Below are 20,001 nucleotides of genomic sequence, written 5' to 3'. Positions count from 1 at the left end.
TGTTGGCTGGCCTTTGCCATCCATCTAGATTATGGATATAGAACATCCCGATTCAGAGACATGTTTCATTTTTTCCCCATTACTTCTACTGCCACTGTCATCTACCCATTCTGGCAACTAGGTTGGCTCCAAATGTGCCAAGAAATTAGATTTTAATGTTTATTACTAATTCTCTCCTACACTTAATATCACAGGGACTGCTTTTAAACACATACCTGTTTTAGTGGATGCCCTGAGTTGTAAATCAGATTTATTGCTGGAGACAGATGTGCTCCTTTCTTGGTTATGTGGATGGGTTTCTGCAGTGAACTGTTCCGTGAGGGTTTTTGTTTGTTGAGACTGTACACAGGCCTGTCTACACAGGCATCATTTGGGAAAATTGTTAAAAATGAATATTTCTGGGTATCACTTCTTAGAATTCTGCCTGTTTGAATGTCTCCATAGGTTATAAATTGAGTGTACATCAAACCATTTACATGAGTGCCTGATAATGTGCAGTTTCTCTGGTAGGTACAACGATGGAGACACACCTATGATAAACTCTATCCAAGGAGTGATGATGATGACGATGAAGATGATAATGATGGTAGAGAGAGAGACTAAAAAATCCATGAGTTCAGACAAGGGATAGATGGTGCCCAGATAAAGGTCTCCAGAAAGACTCCAGCAAAGGTAAACTGAGCTGAGCCTTAAACCACAGAGATCTAAGAGATGTGGAATGGTGGGGAAGGGGAGGAGGAACTATTCCAATTAGGAATACTAGGAATAAAGATACATTCCAGTGCAACCCTTGATCAATTTCTACTCTGTTGTTCAACTCTGTGTGTTGTTCTGCAACCTCATATCCTTAGTCGGCTAAACCTGGACACCAGGGCCTAACCCTAACCAAAGAGCCACTCATGCCTTGGCCTCCTGTCAGTCTTTTTAGTACCAGCTTCCACTTCTCTCCCTATATTCATAAAACTTCAAGTCTCTCTTTTCAGGAATAAGCATTTCAGCAACGTAGCTGTTGGGGTGGTTAGACCTTCCTGAGGAATTGCATAGAAATGAGAAGTACAGAACAGCTAAGAACAAAACAGGGAGTATGTTTTAAGTTTACTCAGTGTAGAAACCAAAGTTAATGAATTCCCAAATAGAACACATGTGGGAATACCAACTCAATCCGGTCTGTAATAGCATCCAGGTATCTGGAAATGCTTACCCTGTGTTCCCATAAAAGCAAACAGGGAACTGAATTTGAAAAACAAAATAAGGCCAGTAAATTCCTGAAAGGAGACAGTTCTTTTTCCCTGGAGACAAACCAAATTATGCATTGCCTTTCTCACCAGCAACACACTGTGGTTCTAACATTTTTAAAAGAAGGATGCTGAACATCTGCCGAGCAATTAATGGAAGGCGGCAGCCTGCCGGAACGGTCCCCAGGACAGTATTAGCAATCCTGCTTATGAGACATGAAATGTTGCAAACAGTAGTCCTTTTCACGTTTTTTTTTTTTTTTTTAATTTTTATTTTCTCCTGTCTGCAGGGGGTAATAACAGGATGTGAAAGCGAGTTGAGGTAGAAGTTGTACATCAGTTCTCTCCTCACTGTTTCTTCTCAATTCCAACAGGGAAGAACCCTCAGCCTAAATAGTTGGAAATCAAAGAATTTCCACTCTCTCCAAAGTGGCTCCATCTATGATTGGGCTTTTGCTTCAAAGTGCATCCATGACTCCTGTTCTTTGGGTAACCTTGATGACGCATATCTGTATTGTAGTGGCTTCCCCTACGAATCGTGTGGTCACCTGAGATCTCATAACAGGCCTTTCATCCCAGGGACCTGAATCCTGATTCCCAAACTCCCAGATATGGAAAGAACTATAAGAAGTTGGGGACATTTTCTAGATCTTCTCAACTTCACATTACGCTTTGCCATCTGGAGCTCTCTCCAGGGATAAAACCTTCATGGTTACTGGGGACTTGGGGCTCAATTCTGGCAACAGCCCTGGACAACTCCTCAGTCCCAGCTATTTTCACCATACTACTTTCTAAAACTTAAAGAAATTCTTTGTGACAGAAATCATTTGAAAAATAAGTTTATAAGAAAGATCAGAAAATGTTATTTGTAAGGTTAACTTTATTTTCAAGAGTTTTGCAGAGAAGAAGCATGTCATCACTTGAGGAGCCTGTGTTGAGGAGATTATAGATGGTTATTTCCTGGAAATAAGGAGGAAAAGTCAACGTATTCTGTTGCCTGACAAGTCTCTATAGCAGCTAAAATGCCAATAAAGGGACCCTCCAAGGACTGATGTTTGGTTTCTGTTATCAGTGGCACCATCAGATCTGGGTATGTGGAAGCATAGAGGGGAATCCCCTTTGCCAGAGTACAGACAGGAGCCAGGGGGCTGAGAACTGACCTGCTGTTAAGTGGGCTGCATGGACAAGGACTTGGACCCCAGGCTTCAGCTCAAAGTGCACGGAGTTTTGGTTGAGCTTGTGGATCAGCAGCTCCGATATCTGAAAGAAGCAGCGGCATAGTGAATTTTCATACCAACTAGAAATAAGCCTGCTGAGAAATATTTACCAGGGTGTTCCAAAGTTACACCTGAGAAGTATATTGAATTTTATATGATCTTGAGATTTTATTTCAGAATATGCAGATATAATTTTTAACATTTTAAAACATGACCTGATTTTACATACAAATTGCTACAAAATAACACTATTAGTATATTACATAATTTACACTAAAGAAAATTATCTTGTATTATATTAGTAAAGTCATTCCCAGGTTTTTGAGAGAACATGTCTTTATAAGGATTTAAAAGAAGTAGAGGGGCCTCCCTGGTGGTGTAAGGGATTAAGTCTTAGCACTATGAAGCTATCCACAGCCGCTGCAGCAGGAGTTCAATCCCAGGCCAGGGAGCAACCCACATGGTGCAGCAGACCTCTCCTGACTCACCCGCTGCTCCCCTCAGCAGTGTATTTCAGTCAGTCTGGCTGTTCTGCTCCCCACTCTGTCTCTGGGGAATCCTCTCAGCCCCCTGCCCCTCTGGCCTACAACCCAGCTCTTGTAAGCATAAATAGATAAATCTTAAAAAATAAATAAAAGAAGTTGATATGTACATTTACAATTCTGGTGAGATCCACATACATTTATTTTATATAGTAGATTCTACTTAATTCCTCTCTGCCTCTTCCCCTCCCCAAAACCATCCTTGATTTTCACAGAATAGATACATTATGAATAGTTACTGAATTAGATAGTCCAGGTAAAAATAATAAATATTACAGTTGAAACAAACTGAACTACATCTTAAATCAGGAATTGGCTACTCCTTATTTCATGGTTATGGACATTAGCTAAACCCTAAACCACGCATGCACTACACTGGCCATTGGGCTTCTGGGCACAGAATTGTTAACCTCGGGCGAAGCAGGGACTTTGTTTGAGAAATAACAGAATAAGATAAGGTTTCATAGACACAATAAAACTGTTCCCTTGTTTAAAGCTCAATTTGCACTGCTTTACTATCCTTTTAAGCAATTTCTGAAAAGACTTTAGGGAAAACCGTACTCTTATTATTTTACCCAGTTTTCTTGCCTTATTTTTAATATTTCAAACATTAAGTTAATATTTAATTTAATATGCTAGTTAAGTCTGAGTAGATGCTTTGTAACCATCATTTTGATAGTTAAATTATTTTCTTTTAGTGAAGGTTCATTTTAATAAATATGAAATGATTTCATTTGGCTCATAACAGGTGATTAAAAAAAAAAGAAATCTACTGCCATATCTTTTATGTCATCCTTAAAAACTGTCATTTTCTTCCTCACTTTAGTATTGGTCTGAAAACACTACTTAAAAGTCAACAATCACACATCTATGGCTCCAGCAGGACAAGCTGATGGCAGGTTTCTAACTGAGGTTACGAGGAACCCTTATAAACCCTTACACAAGGGTTAATGCCAGTTTATTATTAAGTTTTTGAAGTTTATTGAGCTTTGTTTAGTCCACTAAATTGCCAGGAAGACATCTTTGATCCTTTTGTCAATTAAGCAGGTTGAGGGCTTTGTGTTGAGGCGGAGGCCCTTGCAGGAGTCCGTGAATGGTAGTGGAACTCCCTGCCCTGCAGATGGGCCTCTTTGTCCAGCAGGAACTTGGGGTGACTAGGGTGGAGCACCCTGGATCCAGTGCAAGCTCTGCTTCTCCAATGTCTTCATTTGTTAGACCATGTTCAAAGTATGGGTTTCACTAAAATTATGTCAAGAACAACTTCATTCTCTACATTAAGCTACTCTTTCTTGGGTGCTAGAGTCTTCCAGGAGGTTCCAGGTTTATAGGAAGAATAGATTTCTATCACAGACTGTGTAGAATGTTACCTGTTTGTGTTCTCTAAAGTACTGCAATGTACAAGTGACTATTTTAACTTATGGTTATCACTTGGTTGGTATTATTTTCAGCGATCAACAGCAGCTTTTAGTACAGGTCACTCTGAAAGGTTTTGGTTATGAAATAGAGAACCACACACACAAACAAAAATTTGTATACATATACGGATGTGAAATAAATATATGTATACATAAGTACATGTGTATGAAATACATATGCATGACACACACACATATTTTCAAAAAAATACATTTTAACTCATACAGAAAATATTTGTCAGAAGTAATGAAGGAATTGTCCTCTCTGCAGTCTGTCAAATGAAGACAACAATGCACCTGTCTTTCTACCAATTGAAGTGATGCTTTTTTTCTTATTCCCAAAAACAATTATTCTTCAAGTGAGAGATATAAATAAATCAGAAAATAGAGTTCATCAGAACAACATACTTTTTATAATTTATAACATCCAGGAGAGTCCCTGGTGGAAATAATTAACTTATCAGATTTCTTTTGGTTTATAACATTGCTTCATCAGGTTATCTGTTTCATTTACAAAATTAAGCAGCCTGTGCAAAGGTAATGTGGTACCAGAAAGTATGCCCCATGCATTTAGCTTGCATCAAAGAGCATGTGATAAAAAAACACCTACTTGTGGGGAAGAAATTATGCACAGAAACAAAACTAAATAAAATTTACAATTCAAACAAGAATAATCTCAATTACCACCTCATACTTTTCTGTTCAAATCAATGAGTAGGAAACTCTTGATAGAGTTTGACAATATTTTTACATGCTTTCCATATCACTTTTAGAAGTTTGTATCCTTTTATTGTTTTTCTCAGATCATGGATTGCTATACATACGTATATTAAATATGCATTGAACACCTTATTTTTGGTAAGGTAGAATATTTTGCATTATTTTTGTCTAAATACAGAGTCTTTGGTATTAGTGCTGTTATCTCCATGGACAGGAACACGGTGCTAAAGGCTATACGTTAGTTTACTCAGTTAATATTTAAAGATTTGAGAATAGATTTCAGCTTTATTTGACTCCTAACCTTAGGGAACTGTCATTAAAAACATTTTCCTGAAACATCTGACAAAGAAGAGAGCAAAAGGTATTTGAAAATAGGACTGGCTGAGCAGGTTACGAGATTTTTAAAAAAATCAGCATTTAATTAATTATGCTGCTATTTCTCATTCCTTGGTGAAACACACAACTTAGAACACTAGCCCCATGCCAGCTGATCTATAGGAATGGACAATTTCTAACCCCATCCTCAGGGCTCACTGCTGTTCATCAATTAATATAATTTCTAATGTTTGGGAGAGTCTTTGGTTATGAAAGGAGCAGAATAGACTGCAATCTTTAGAAGAATGTGGTGACAGTCCAAATGAAAAGAATGAAAATTTGCATGATAAAGACTCAAGTGCAGTAATGTGTGATTGCTAAGAGATTAAAACTGCTGAAGCAAGTTGAATTTACTTATTTTTCCTTTTTGTCCAGTGAAAGTATGTTGTCTTAGCAAATTTATTTTATTCTTTGTATTGTCATTCCTCTTTTGTTGCTATCCCACACAGTCTGTTTTCTATTTTCCTCAGCTAAATAATCATGACCAAAGAAGTGACCTGTTATGCTTGGCATCTGCCTGCTTAGTAGAATATGCCTGTGGTTCAGATGCAATCCACACTTCACTTGAAGTACCACTGACAGTGGGGACTCAATAAAAATACTTGGAAAACTACCAACAAAAGGATGTAGTGGGAGGGACTTATTACAGGGAACCCACTCATTCTCTTCTAGATGTTTTTCTCAGTCTATGGAATTCTGTTGCTATTAGAATAAGGTAGGTTAGGTTGAGGTAACAATGTTAAAATCTCAGGAGAGTGAAACAATGAAGGTATATTTCTTGTGCACACTTCATCCACTGCAGGCAGGCAGTGCCACTGTGCTTTTTATGACCTCACAGGGACTCAGGCTGGCGAAGCAGCCTCTGCAGCATTTCCATTCTCAACACCATAGGAGGGAAATGTTGTTCTCAAAGATATGCAACTGGCATCTGAGTACCTTAGCTCGGAAATGGCACAGATCATGCCTGTCCATTGGCCAGAATCAGTTCTGGCCAAAGAAGAGGCTCATGGGTACAGCCCTACCAGGTGCCCGGATGGCAGTGAGCAGCATACATTTAGCAGCAGTGATAGTTACCACATAAATAACACATTCAACACCTAAACAGTTTTTAATGAAATCCTAGGGCGAAATAACCTTTCAGATTATTAGAATGGCAGTGTCCAAAGATTGAAAGGGGATAAAAGACACGTTTAAGGACAAGGCAGTTGGTAAATTTATGAGACACATTACCTAAAGAAGTGGTGAAAAGTGAAACTATAGATTCAAAATATACTTTGGCAGATTTATCCATGACAAAGATACAACAGGTCAAAAACCTAATGTTCATCTGTGAAATTAGTAGGAGGAATGTGAATTACTGAACAATCAAAGCTTTCTGGTGCCAGGTTTAGAGAGATTTGCCTGGGTGACCTTGGAGCTGGCCCAGGCTGTCATTCCCGATCCTGTCTCACAGTTAAGGTCCCTTCACATAGTAGCTGAATAATCGTCCTTTTGGGTTCATCAGAGAAACATCTTTCCAAATTCATAAATCATAACTTCTGTATTAAATTGTAAGGGAAGAAATGGAGCCAAAAACTAACTCTAGTTAATGCTATCTCACTCAATTTCATTGCTTCTTAGCACAAAAGAGTTAGCTCGGTTAAAGTCCCAAAGAAGTTTCCTGGCTGATAAAATGAAGAAACATACTGGCCACAAATACTCCCTTTCTTGTATTCGCCATCACCAGCTCTGAGCTTCTCAGTCTCCCCCTTTGCTCTGTTCTTTTTGGTCTGACTCCTACCTCCTTTACTGTCAGTTACAATTTCCAACTTCTGTATCTCTCCAGAGTACTTCCATAACTCAACTCCCTAAGCTAAACAATCTGGAGAAGACCGATTATGTGAGTGTATAGAAAATAATCTGAGATCATCAGTTACATTCCTTAATGTGTCTTAAATACTTGGAATGCTGCCAATAGCCTGCTCCATTTTCTAAGACAGCTCTCCTTTCCCCGGATTTCAGATTCCCCATCTGTCCAACGTATGTGGAGACACAAACATCCCAGGAGGAAATTCACTGATGGGAGTGGCATTTTCCCATAGTCTCCCTGTTCCTGGCAGTGGTTTGCATGCCCTTTAAGGATCCTGCAAGCCAGCATGTCAGCTCCCTGTCTCCCCAGCATAGCATCACAAACAACCTGGTATGAGCATGGTGGTCTTACAACCCTCCTAGAGAACCACACACAAATCTGCTTACCTGTGAGGACTCAGAGATGCAAGTGAGCCCAGCGGTTGTGGGAGAAGGGGTGGGGGGAATTTGCTTCATACCTGAGCAGCTGGCACTGGGTAGCAGAATATGCCATCCTGCTGAGGCCAGCGAAGGGTGAGTGAGCCTTTTCTCACTCACCGCAGATCTGAGACTGGGAGATCCTCCCAGATAGAGGTCACTTGATTAACCCTGCCCATTTATCCTGATAACAGGGTCAAGTACTTTTCACAGTGAGGAATTTTCAATTTATTTCACAGACAAGATAGTTCGATCTGAACCAGCATTCATTGCTCCCCTGGGAATGCTATCTTAGAGGACACTAAGAGAAGAGCATCACGGGCCCTTGTGGAGGTCTTGGCCTTGCTTCATTTTTCAGGGTCCATCTGGCCAAGGCCCCACTTCTTCCCCTCCTGGGAGTCTGTGCTCTAGCTTTTCAAGTAAGTGGATTGGGCATCAGGAGAAAAAGTTAGTTCCTCTCTGGTTCCGTCTGGAGTAGGGCCTTCCTTTCTGCTTTATTTTGCTTGGCATTCATTTTAAATTTCTGTGTAATTTGTTACAAAGGAAGTTTGTTGCTTTTGCCTGCTTGGAGTTCCTTCCCACTGCTCCACATTTCTCACTGAGGAACCAGGTCCTTCTCTATTCTTTGTCCATTTGAGTCTTGAGGGCTCCCCAAACCCCATAACTAGGGAGGTTTTAACACATCTGAGTTGTCATTGACAACACTCTCTCTCTCTGACCACACGGGCAACTTAGGAGTTGCCCACCTCGCCCCTATTAGGCCCATGAGAATTGCTAACCTGGAGCTTTCAGTGCAACCAAGGGAAAGGCACTGTCTTCTGCCTGGGGGTGGCAAGTGGAGTTAATGGACACGAGGGCTTCCTATGTCTTGGCTTCATTCTTGGGAAGACTTCTCATGTGGTCATAAAGAAAGGAGATGGAGAAAGAGGGAGAGGCAGGCAAGGAGAAGGGAGTAATTAAGTGAGACTTTTGAATGCTTTGGATTTAATAACTGAGTAACCTTGCTATGTCCACTTTTCTTCCTGAAAGAAGTTTCAATTGGGGGCCTCCCCAGTGGCACAGTGGTTGAGCGCTGTGCTGTGAAGCCCTGCAGCACGGGTTCCATCCCCCGGACGCCAGGTGAGGGTCCCACATGGCGCACAGACCTCTCCTGCCGCCTGCTGCTCCCCTCAGCAGTGTACATTGTCAGTCTGCCTGTTCTGCTCTCCCCTCTGGCTCTGGTGAATTCTCTCACCCTCCTGCGCTTCTGACTGTACCCAGTGCTTGTATAGTTAAATAAATAAATCTTTAGAGAAAAAAAGTTTTTTTTTTTTTTTAAAGAAATTTCAATTGGGTATTTGTCATCTGCATCGGAAAAAGAAAGTAAAAACAAAAACTCAACACAAACCACAGCAAAATATCACTCATTCCTCTCCTGGGGCAACAGCTTTGGAATTTGGGGATCCACAGAACAAAACAGGGATTCAAATCTACTTTTTCAGCATGGTAGAATGGGGGCTAGTGGGCTTGAGAGTTCATTGCAGAATCAGAATTAGGGCCTCCCTGGTAGTGCAATGGGTTTAAGTCTCAGCACTATGAAGCTATCCATAGCCACTACAGCACATGTTTGATCCCCAGCCCGGGAGCCACCCACATGGCACAGCAGACCTCTCCTGTCTCACCTGCTGCTCCCCTCAGCAGTGTATTTCAGTCACTCCACCCACCTGTTCTGTTCCCCACTCTGTCTCTGGTGAATCCTCTCACCCACTGAACCTCTGGCCTGTATCCCCACATGTATGCACAAATGAATAAATCTTAAAAAAAAAAAAGAAACAGAATTAGAATGTCATTCTCTTGGAGAGTTGTATCACTTCTCCATGTTGGGGCCTGGATTGCTTCATTGTAAATGACTCAAGTGAGTAAGAAGAGGAAAAGACCCCTCATAGGCTGAAAACTTTAGGTTCCTGAAAGCAGCTTCTGATTCACAGAGGCTCTGTTTTATATGTTGCTTTCATTATTGTACTTAATGAGGATAATAATATTCTCCATGATTAAGACACTAATTTGTTACATGCTTGATCTGACATCTATTGGTCATTGTATTTGCTTTGAGTCCTGGATAAGGTTGATACATTTGAAATTTCCTTAAACAGGTTACAATCTCTAGCTTGGCCATTTATTTTTCTTCAATGCTAGAAATCTGCATAATAATTTAGATGCGTCATTCTCATAGCAGTGTAGTTATACACATATGTTCTTGCCATTCTTTTATTTATTTATAATTTCTTTTTTTTGACATAACATTGCATTTTAACATTTTGTAAATTTCAGGTGAAAATCTAAGGTACACATCTTTCCATTTTCTATTGTCCTTGTTCTTTGTGATGTAGTTCTTTAATTTTCGTTCTCCATCATCCCTTTTTAAATATGTAATTAGAATCCCCTTTCTTCTAATAATATTATACCAGTCTCTTCAAGAGACCAGAAGTTTTTTTTATTTGAATTTTCCATAGATCCCTCTCCTATTATAAAGTGACCATAAATATAACCATGTTCAATTTACTATTTAGCAAGCATATTCCGTAAGCCAAGCACTTTGCTGTATCAGTTCCTTAATCCTCTCAAGCATTCTATGAGATGGCTATTATTGATTGTGTGACTTTGGCTAAATTATTGAACTTTTCTGGCCTAACTTTCCTCCTTTATAGTATAGACATAATGAAAATTAGACTTGAAGCTAGAAACCCATGATCGTTCTAATAAAATGACTGGACCTTCTATATGTGTCAAAAGGTAGGTGGTTAGCCCTTAAACAAACCATCTGTTTTCAGTTCTCTGGTTAAATGTTCCACCTATACTGGATACCAGGCTGCCTTGGGGAAAACTTTGGGGCCCACAACTCTGAGATTGTCTCTAGAAGAGGTACCCAAGCAAGACAGAGACTAAAGGGGGACAGGAACTCCAGAGAAAACACACAATCAAAGCAATATACATGTTCCTATATAAGCAAAAGGAATTTCATAGACATATCCCTCTTCTCACCACATTTCCTCTCAAGGAACATCCAGAAAAAATATACTATAATAATAAATATCCTATTCTTCTCTCACAGTTACAGATGTTAATTTGTCTAATACTCTGCGAAGCTGAGAGCCAGGAGTGGACAAGGTCAGATATGAGTCTGATGGGTCCCCTGCTGCCCAGCCTTTAACTGTAAGGGAGTTTACTGGGCTTCCATGACTGCCCTGTTTTTCATCACTTGCACATGGAGAAAATTACAGAGGTGATGCTCCTGCCAAGCTTGAAAGCTGCTGTTGAAAGGAGGTGACTGTTAGGAGGTGGGCCCTGATGTAATTTGGGGTGGTTTTTAATAAGGCTGTTATCGGTGGTTCTCAAACCATCTTGCAAGACTAGAGATCATGAGAGTTGATTACGGGTTTATTGTAAATAAAAGGAAAAGCTCCAAGTACCAGAGGAGAGAAATCCAATATTCAGTTTGTGTCTGAGAATCCTATTTTTAATCTATTGAGAAACTGAAATTACGTAGTTTCGAACAGGGTAACCAGACCAAGACTGATCAGTTTAATTGAATGGATGAACAACAATGACATAATAACTATAATTCTCCCTTACAGAGACTGAAGAGGCTTCTAAAGTTAAAGAGTGGGAAAGGAAAAATTTTCGATCCCCGTCCAGGGAGAAACCCAAGTGGCACAGCAGACCTCTCCTGTCTTGCCCGCTGCTCTCCGCAGCAGTGTTTTAAAGTAGATCTGTCTGTTCTGCTCCCAGTTCTATCTCTGGTGGATCCTCTCATCCCCATACCCCTGGCCTGTACCCCAGTTCTTGTATGAATAAATATTTTAAAAAATGCTCGAAGGAGGCAGAGGGCAGACATACTAACATGTGCATATGTGTACACACACACACACACACACACACACACACACACACCACAGAATTTCTAAGCCTCCAGAGGTTGTCAAGATGAGGTGAAAGTGGAACCTTCGTCAGAGGTAGAAGAGGTGGCCTGGAGTCAATATTACTTACTTATTCTTGACATCAATCAGGCCATGTTAGAGTGGTGGTAATAAATAGGATTCAGGATTTGTACACAAGCTGTACCCATTTAAAAAGATAGAGTGGATATCACATCATTTGATTCTCATGACACTCTTGGGGATCAAAGTTGTCAAGTAACTTCCAGCTACTTGTGTTTCCCCCACTTAATATTGCACAGCGTCGTGTGCACATAGATTTATATGACTCACTGCAAATGCTGTGGAAGATTCCGTATTGTGGGTATGCTGAGTCACTTAGCCTACAATAAACACTCTTGCATTTTTTTTTTTTTGGTGAAATTCATTTATGATCACCAAGTTATGCATGAAAAATGGTGGACCAGAAAGTCACAAACCCTGCAAAGAGCGGGTGCCTTGTTCTGAAGCCCAGATTGCCCGGAGATCCCTCCAAGCTGCTGATACGGTGGTCAGACTGTCAGAGCTAAAGGCAGCCTGGGGGACTCACCTGCTCCAGGTCCTCAGCCGACCTTTTGCTTTCTCCTGTGGGATCTTGATGGGGCAAGACAAAGAGCTCAGCAGCAGTGGGCAGGCCGGGGAGCACAGCCACCAATATGTGCTGGCCTGGAATCCCCGTGGCCTGAGGGAGAGACACAGAAGCTCATTAAGTCCTGCAGGAAAGGAGATAAGAATGGACCAAGCATTCAGTGGACAATGGGGGGGGGTGGTTAGAAGATCAAAGAGGGTAGGTGGGTGGCAGACAGGGCCCCAGGTAGGCAAGGTAGACATGAACAGTAGAGGTAGCACTGTGATAAAGTCAGATCATCCAAGGTTGGACCCTGGCTCCATCGTGTGTGTCCTTAGAAACTTCCCTTATCTTCTTGTGCCTACATTCCCTCAAATAGCCAATGGGGATGATAACAGTACTTGCCTTGTAAAAGGGTGGCTTTGAGAATGACATGAGTAACACAAGAGGCACATGCAGCAGTGCTTGGAGATTCAAATGGTAGCTCTGCTTCCTAAAGGGCCAGTAAGTGGATGGTGCCAGTGGGAAGACCTGCACTGTCTCGACTTTGTCCCTCATGTCTTAACCTGTTCTAACCTGCTTTCTTTCTTTGTCACGGCACTAGATATACTCTCCAAATACAAGTCACATCCTAGTCACCTCCCTAACAGGACTCCTCTGTGTCACAATCCTCAGGTACCTGTCAGTGTCTCCATAGAATCAGAACCTGAGGAACAACACGCTTCACTAACCCACTCACTCGAATCTCAGTAGAATCACAGCTGTCACTCAAGGCCTTCTTTGCCCTAGTTCATTTGCTCCCATTGAGCTTATCTCCTAGGACTCTTCAGCTCTTCTCTGGGGTTCTGATGGGGTTTTATAATAGCTGTCCCATTTCCAGGAGACAATTTTTAGACTTATCTTTTTGTGATCTTTCTCAAATCCTATTTCCTTGTCCAAATTCTTGTAGAAATCCCCATTGCCAACTGAATTAAATATATATTCAAGGCCTTCTGCAAGGCCTTCTGGCCTGACCCTTCCTTTCCAAACTAACATCCCACAGCTCACACAACCTCTACCCAAATGCAATCCTGTACAACTGCTCGATATTCTCAATTTCTCCACAGGAGATGTGTGCAGTCCATTTTCCCCAGAGTGTCTTTTTTCTCTATCTGCTTTTGGAAACCCATTTATTCCTTCACGAGTCTTCTTAAAGTTCACTTATTTCAGTATATTTCTCATGATCTCCCAAGTAGGTGACTGTTTCTGAAGTCTGCATTTATGTCTTCTCTGAGGTATCAGGGAATGCTGCCTGTTGGTTCTGGCAATGTGCCAAGCCACTTGTCACAATCACATAATGCAGCTCCTGCAACAACCCTTCCCTTATTACCCCTCACTCTGCAGGTGAGGACCCAGCACAGGTTGGGTCTCTGGAAGTTGATGGTGACTTTAGTGTGTGAGGGTTTTTCCAGGGGTTTTCTCAGGATTAACATCTAGAATGTGAAGGAAAGAAGCAGGGACAGGCAGGGGGAGAAGCTAAGCTCTGATGCAGGCCAAGCACAGCCTCACGAGACCTCACAGGGACTGAGGTGGTCCTTCAGATTTGTGTGAGGTGGGGCTGAGGTGGCCTGGCCTTTCTGTACCTACAGCAGTGAGGGTGAGTAACCTCACCCTCATGGCAATCTTGTGGAAAACCCCTACTTCTGACACAGGACAGAGGAGAGAGAGCAGAAGGGTAAGTCATGGCTCAAGGCCCTCTAGGCGGTGCGTGGTGATGTGCAGCTCAGAAATGTGGTCTGGCCATGAAGCCTCTGCTCTGAGAGGGGCGCTACTGCCTCCCCTTCTTGACACCATCACACAGCACCTCCTATCACAGCTGGAAATCTAATACTGTTTTATGGTCTTACTAAATTTTAAACTCAGAGATTATGTCTGAATCATCCCCATTACATGCAAAAAATGTTTACTGAATGGCATTCAATTAAAGATTTCATTGTGAAATGTTAATAGAAAGAATCCATTTAGTGAGGTAACTGGTTTTATATTGAATTCTGTCACATAATGAGGGGAAGAAAACTGCAAATAAATTGACCTGAAGTTGCACATTGTCTAGGGTTTATTAGGGTACACTTGGCAATGGGACCTCAGGGTTTAAAAAAGTAGCCAAGTGTCATTACTCGGATGCTAGGAGGAACCAGGGGCTGGGAGGATTGTCTCTGGGGATCAGGTAACAAAGGAGTCTTTGAAACTGCACAGTATTCACTCCTCCACCCTGTGCTGAGGGATGCTGAGCCAACCTGTTTATTCTGCATTTAGGTGAATATGTTATTCAGCAGCTTAGAATACAGATGAGCAGTGATTTCCAGTCGACTGGGCATCTGGTGAAAGGTGGAAACTTAGGGCATCTGACCCCTAGACACTGCATGTGAGGAGAAATCAGCTTGAGAGACTGGGCACTGCTGAGCTAATGTCTGGTTAATAAATCAACCAGGGAGTTAGACAGCTGCCGGGCAGATCTGCGGGCACATGGATCCCTAGAATGTTGCAGCTGAAAGAGGTCTGCCCTGTAGTCATCTTGGACAGTTGAGGAGAGGCCTGCTATTATACCTGGGACCAGGGCCCCAAAGGCTAACAGGTCTTCCAGCTGACCCTGCAGGAGGATGGATGAGCCATAATGGAGGCCATACTGTTTAGATACCATGACTCATGCTGAGTCATGAAGACAGAGGTGCAATAACTTACCCAGAGGCACATGAAGATACCCCTTCTCCAACCAACAGTGGTAGGAATTTGGGAAGGACAGCTCTTTGCCAAGAGGCCGGGTGTGAGAGCTGATTTGGGGCAAGGGTCATCTGAACGCCTTTATTCCCTCATCGTCTTGAGTCACAAGGTACCATGTGTTGATGCAGGGAAGAATGTACAAAAAACCCTCAATCGTGTTTCCTTTCAGGCTAAGAAGATACCCTGGAAGAGGTAGCTCATCTCTGATTTTCTGGGTTTGCACAATAAACCCACACTGCCCCATGAGCAGATACCCCACTCCTCTGCTCACTCATAAAAGCTCAGTGTGTGGTGGGAGATGTGCCTAAAAGAAGGTGTTTTCTCCAAATGCCAGAGACATTTGCTCAGAGAGGGCTCAACTCCACCTGGTGGTTGCTCACGTGCCCAGATTCAGGTGTAAAAGCACTTGTCGACTTTGGACTCTGACCCTTCACTACAATTTTGTAGCTTCTTCATGTATTCATTAGAAATGTCAAGCAATTACTTAACTTCTCTGAACCTTAGTCACTTCATCTGCAAACCTGCAATCCTTCTTTATGGGGCTGTTGTAGAAGAGAAATGCTTTAAAAGAACTGGGACAAAGATAAGTGAGTGACCACTATGGATGAGTGCCCGCATGGTGCTCAGACTTGCTGTTGATGGGGCTGGGGCCTGGTTGTGCTTGTTCATTGCACGCACATCGTGTCTCAGTATCATGCACGACAACTGATTTTACACCTGCAAATGGCCTAATCACCAAATCTACTCCATGACTATCACAAATTTCCAAGTTTTTCTTTTCTCAGGAAAATTCTCAAGAGGCAAGGTCGGGAGTTGATGCACACCCCCATAGCACTGATGTCACCCAGGTTAACCAGCCCTCCCATGGGCTCCTGCTCTCTCCTGTCATTTCTTTGCACAAAGGTCCCCTCACCACAAAGCTGTTAAAGGACAGAGGGGGAACGTGCCCTAGAAGGAGAAGGGATTGTCTGCACTTACTTCCACCAGGGACTTTTTGATGACCCGGCTGATGTCCCTCCTCCACTCAGGGATGTCAGGGTTGTAGTCGTCCAGGTTTGGAGAAAAGGACAGGCGGAGAGATCGGAACTCCTCTGGGGATACAATATCAGGTGATTACTAGAAGTGAAACAATTCTCCCAAGAGTCTTCTACCCTTTCCATTATATACAAAGCCTTAATGGAGGGTCCTTGTCCTTTACACTCACCAGATAGTTCCTCCTAGAGGGCAAATCTGTTATCCCCTACCTGTTATAATCCAGCTCCTCACTATCTAGACCAAAGTCCTAGGCTCTGGTCCATGTATAGCTCTGCAGCCTTTGCCTATTCTTCCTAATTCATTGCACTCCTGGACACTGGCTGGCTGACCTGGAGTGCTCTGAATTTATGGCAGGTGTATGACCCAGGGTTGTTGCACATACTCTTCCTCCCTGAATGCCTCATCCTCCAACTGTCCATACACAAAACATTCCAGCTTTGATTTGAGCATTTGCTGACACAATACCCTATCTACCATGTTCTCATTCTCTTCATTATTATGTTGTGCACATTCTTTCATTATCATGATATGATTGTATAATAATTAGTATTATGAGAACATAATGATAATAATTATTGTAATCATTCTATTGCTATGTTTTGTTTCCATGGACATTTCATTTAATGGAATTTTAAGTTCCTTACTTCAAAGATTTTGCTAGCAGTCTCTGTAGCCTCTGAGTTAATCCTGGTCCTCCAGGAAGTAGGATGGGGTTATGAAAGCAAGATTATTTGAAGAAAACTATGTGTGAGTGAATATGGAAGGAATCCAGAGGGGTGCAGACCACCATTCAAATACAAAGCACATGTGGCACTTATTTAAAGAGAGGTGGAAGGTTGGGTGCTTGCTCTGATGACTGCAGAAGGTGTGACAAGACTGCCAGGAAGTCTTTGAGCAAAGTCAGCCAGAGGAGTGCCCACATGGCAGGAGGGCGCCACCTGAGCCACTGGAATCAGTGGAGACCTTGACCCTGGCACAGGGACAGGCTTCAGAGCACGGGCCTGGGGGGTTGAGCCCAGCACCAGGTTAGGACATGCTATACATAAACACAGATCACATTGTTCCCCAAAGCTCATGGCTCTGATCACAGTTAGAATAACATTCCGATTCACAGCCTTCATGTCCCATCTAACCAGGATCGCACTTTCTCTCCCTGCCACAGGTGCTTGGGCTTCTCTGCAGTCCTGAGCCCGGGCCTGCCCCTGTCAGCAACTTCCACTTCCCCGACACATGCATTCTGCTCCTGCACATCACTCATTCTGTCCTGGGACCAAACCTTCCCATGCCCTCTCTCCAGCCCAGATGCCCTTCAGCACGTAACCCTGTTTGTTGGTTTCATGCTTCCGGCTATTGAAATTATTTTGTTTTCACAGTCTGTCCGATATCCCACACTGGCATACAAGCTCCAGGATAGAGGGCATGGTGCTTCTGGCCTTTTGGGGAAGTACCCAGCTCATGCTAGACTTTCTATGATGATGCCTGAATCATTTAGTTAATACATTTTTGTAGAATAAAGAAATGCAAAAATCACAATGGAGGTGCTCTGCAATTTATACATTTACTTATTCAAAAACATTTCTTTCTTCTTTAAAGTATGCCCCATGTTTCAGTAGAGGCTGAGCAACATCAGCAGTGCCCACTTCACATTCAGGAAACATAAAAACCCACTTGAGCATTTCCTAACAATGCCAGAGAATTATCAAACACAGGTTTTGAAAACTCTTATATTGTAAGGTGGGTGTTTAGGGCAGTTAGTCTGTTTCAAGGGCATAGTTTTCAAAGGTTAACTATTTTATGAGTCCCTGGTCACCTATGTGAATATTATAGCTTAGTTCTGGTGGAGAACAATGAAATGCATATTATTATTAGGGTAAATGTCAGCATCAAGGAATCACTCACTGAGTCATAATTCACCTCTCTGAAGACATTTTCACTTTGCCCAAACATTTTATCAAAATACAGAGATTTCATCTATAAGGTAAAATGTTATCTTAAAAAAAAAACCCACAAATGATAAAAGTGATGCCACTCCCTCCATAATGACTTAGCACCCTAAAATAGCATGGCAGGGAGGAAGGATGGCAGAGAAATGTTACACTTAAGTTTATTCAACAAATAGAGATGAATGTGGGAGGAATGAAAAGGGTAAATCCTAAAAATATGTATTTTTCCAGCTGCTCGGAGAGATGAATTCTACATCTATATGCTTTATTTTTGTATTTAAAAGCAAATGAAAGAAAACAATACAGAAAGGTCTCTTTTCCTGCCGTGTGTTGTGTGGTGCTGGGTGGATAATCTTTCTCTCCCAGCTTCCCTAGTGTGATGCCTCCTGCAATATGATCACGATGGCCTAAAGTTTCCCTCAGCTCCACTGAACTTTACTCCCAACTACAGGCTCTGACAGCTCTTAGTGCATTTACATTAGAAACTTTGCATTTGTAAATTCATTCTCTGGCCCTTGGAGATGTACCTCTCCTACCATCCAGGAAGGACTTTCTCTAGGATCTGCACATCATCTATTTCAAATGTAATCAAAAAGAAAGGTAATTTTCCTCTCTCTGGGAAAGCAAGATTCTAACTTCCAGTAGCACCATTAACAAATGCAGATGGCCCAATTGAATTGATATCTCCTCACCACTACATTCCTCCAGTACTTGTTCACTAACTCACCCCAAAGTTTAAAAATCCTCCTGCCTTTTGTATTAACTGAGTATATTCTTTTTTTTTTAAATATTTATTTATTTATTTATACAAGCACTGAGTACAGTCAGAAGCTCGGGAGGTGAGAATTCACCAGAGCCAGAGAAGGAAACAGAACAGGCAGACCGACGAAGCCCACGGCTGATGGGAGCAGCAGGCGGCAGGAGAGGTCTGCACGCCATGTGGGACCCTCCTCCGGTGGCCGGGGAGCAGCCAGGGATCGAACCAGCACTGCAAAGGCTGCGGGCAGCTTCGCAGCCCAGCACTCAACCGCTGCACCACCAAGAGAGGCCCTAACTGAGTATATTCTTGCTTGTTTAGTTCCATGGGATGTAATTTTACTTTAATAGGTCACCCTGTCATTAAATCTTCTAGTGATATTTATGAAACTCGAAAAACTCATCTGAATGAGGTGAAATAATGACATTGGAAGGCTCGGGAATTTGGTTTAAGGAAGAGGAGATCACCTCCTCTGCTCAGGTCTTTGAGACTTTCTTAAATGAAGATAAGCCATTTGATGGAGTGGGAGCCACTCCTGGGTAATGCTTTTAGAGATTTCAATAAGAGGAAAAACTACGTGTAGCAAAGGAGTAGAAAGAGATTACTGAATCCACTTCCCCTGGATTGAGAAGTCTTAGACTCTGTGTGCTGCACTTATCTCATTTATCTTATTTGGAAAGCAAGGGATAATTATATCCTATTTCTCCTGAGTGTGCTCAGAGGATTAAATTCATATATATCAAGTCATTAGAACAGAGGCTGGTAAGGGTTTCATCAATGTTTATTACCACTGCCATTACTATTGTTATTAATACTGGGTCTGTCACGGAACAGTAGAATAACTTTAAGCCAGAATTTTCCAATTTCGGGCCACAACTTCCTATCTGTAAAATGACAGGTTGGACCAGACAAGCCCGAAACCATTCTAGGTTTAAAGTTCTCTCTGTGATTCTAATGAGGAGGTTGGCAATACACACAGCCAAGAGGCCAGCTGTTGAAGGAGGGCGGGTGTTTTTTATTTTTTTTTTTTTTTTTTTTTTTCCTTTCATATTTCCTGATCTCAGGGTTTTATTTTTTTTTTTTTTTTTAGATAATAAATTTTATTGTTATATTCCCCATACAATTGCAGCGCCCCCATTCTGACCCCAATCCTTCCCCTCCCGCCCCTGCCCCCCTAAAAGTGTCTCTGGTTCATAGTTTTTTGTTGATTTTGATT

The 20,001-nt window shown here is 42.0% G+C and overlaps 1 protein-coding gene across 5 annotated transcripts in view; it reads right to left on the bottom strand.

The window, feature by feature from the left end:
* The window catches only part of SORCS1 (sortilin related VPS10 domain containing receptor 1), a 464,079-nt gene that overhangs the window by 12,409 nt on the left and 431,669 nt on the right, over positions 1–20,001 (bottom strand). For all 5 annotated transcript variants that reach the window (XM_054689905.1, XM_054689903.1, XM_054689902.1 and 2 more), the window contains 3 exons: positions 16,029–16,141; positions 12,273–12,404; positions 2,396–2,495 (listed from right to left, as the gene is read on the bottom strand). In XM_054689905.1, the coding sequence (XP_054545880.1) occupies positions 2,396–2,495; positions 12,273–12,404; positions 16,029–16,141 (345 nt within the window). The remainder of the gene's footprint in view (positions 1–2,395; positions 2,496–12,272; positions 12,405–16,028; positions 16,142–20,001) is intronic.

Source organism: Talpa occidentalis, unplaced genomic scaffold, assembly GCF_014898055.3.
Source record: "Talpa occidentalis isolate TD23 unplaced genomic scaffold, MPIMG_talOcc4v2.1 talOcc4.8, whole genome shotgun sequence".
Lineage (NCBI taxonomy): Eukaryota > Metazoa > Chordata > Mammalia > Eulipotyphla > Talpidae > Talpa > Talpa occidentalis.
This window is presented reverse-complemented; position numbering and strand designations above follow the sequence as displayed.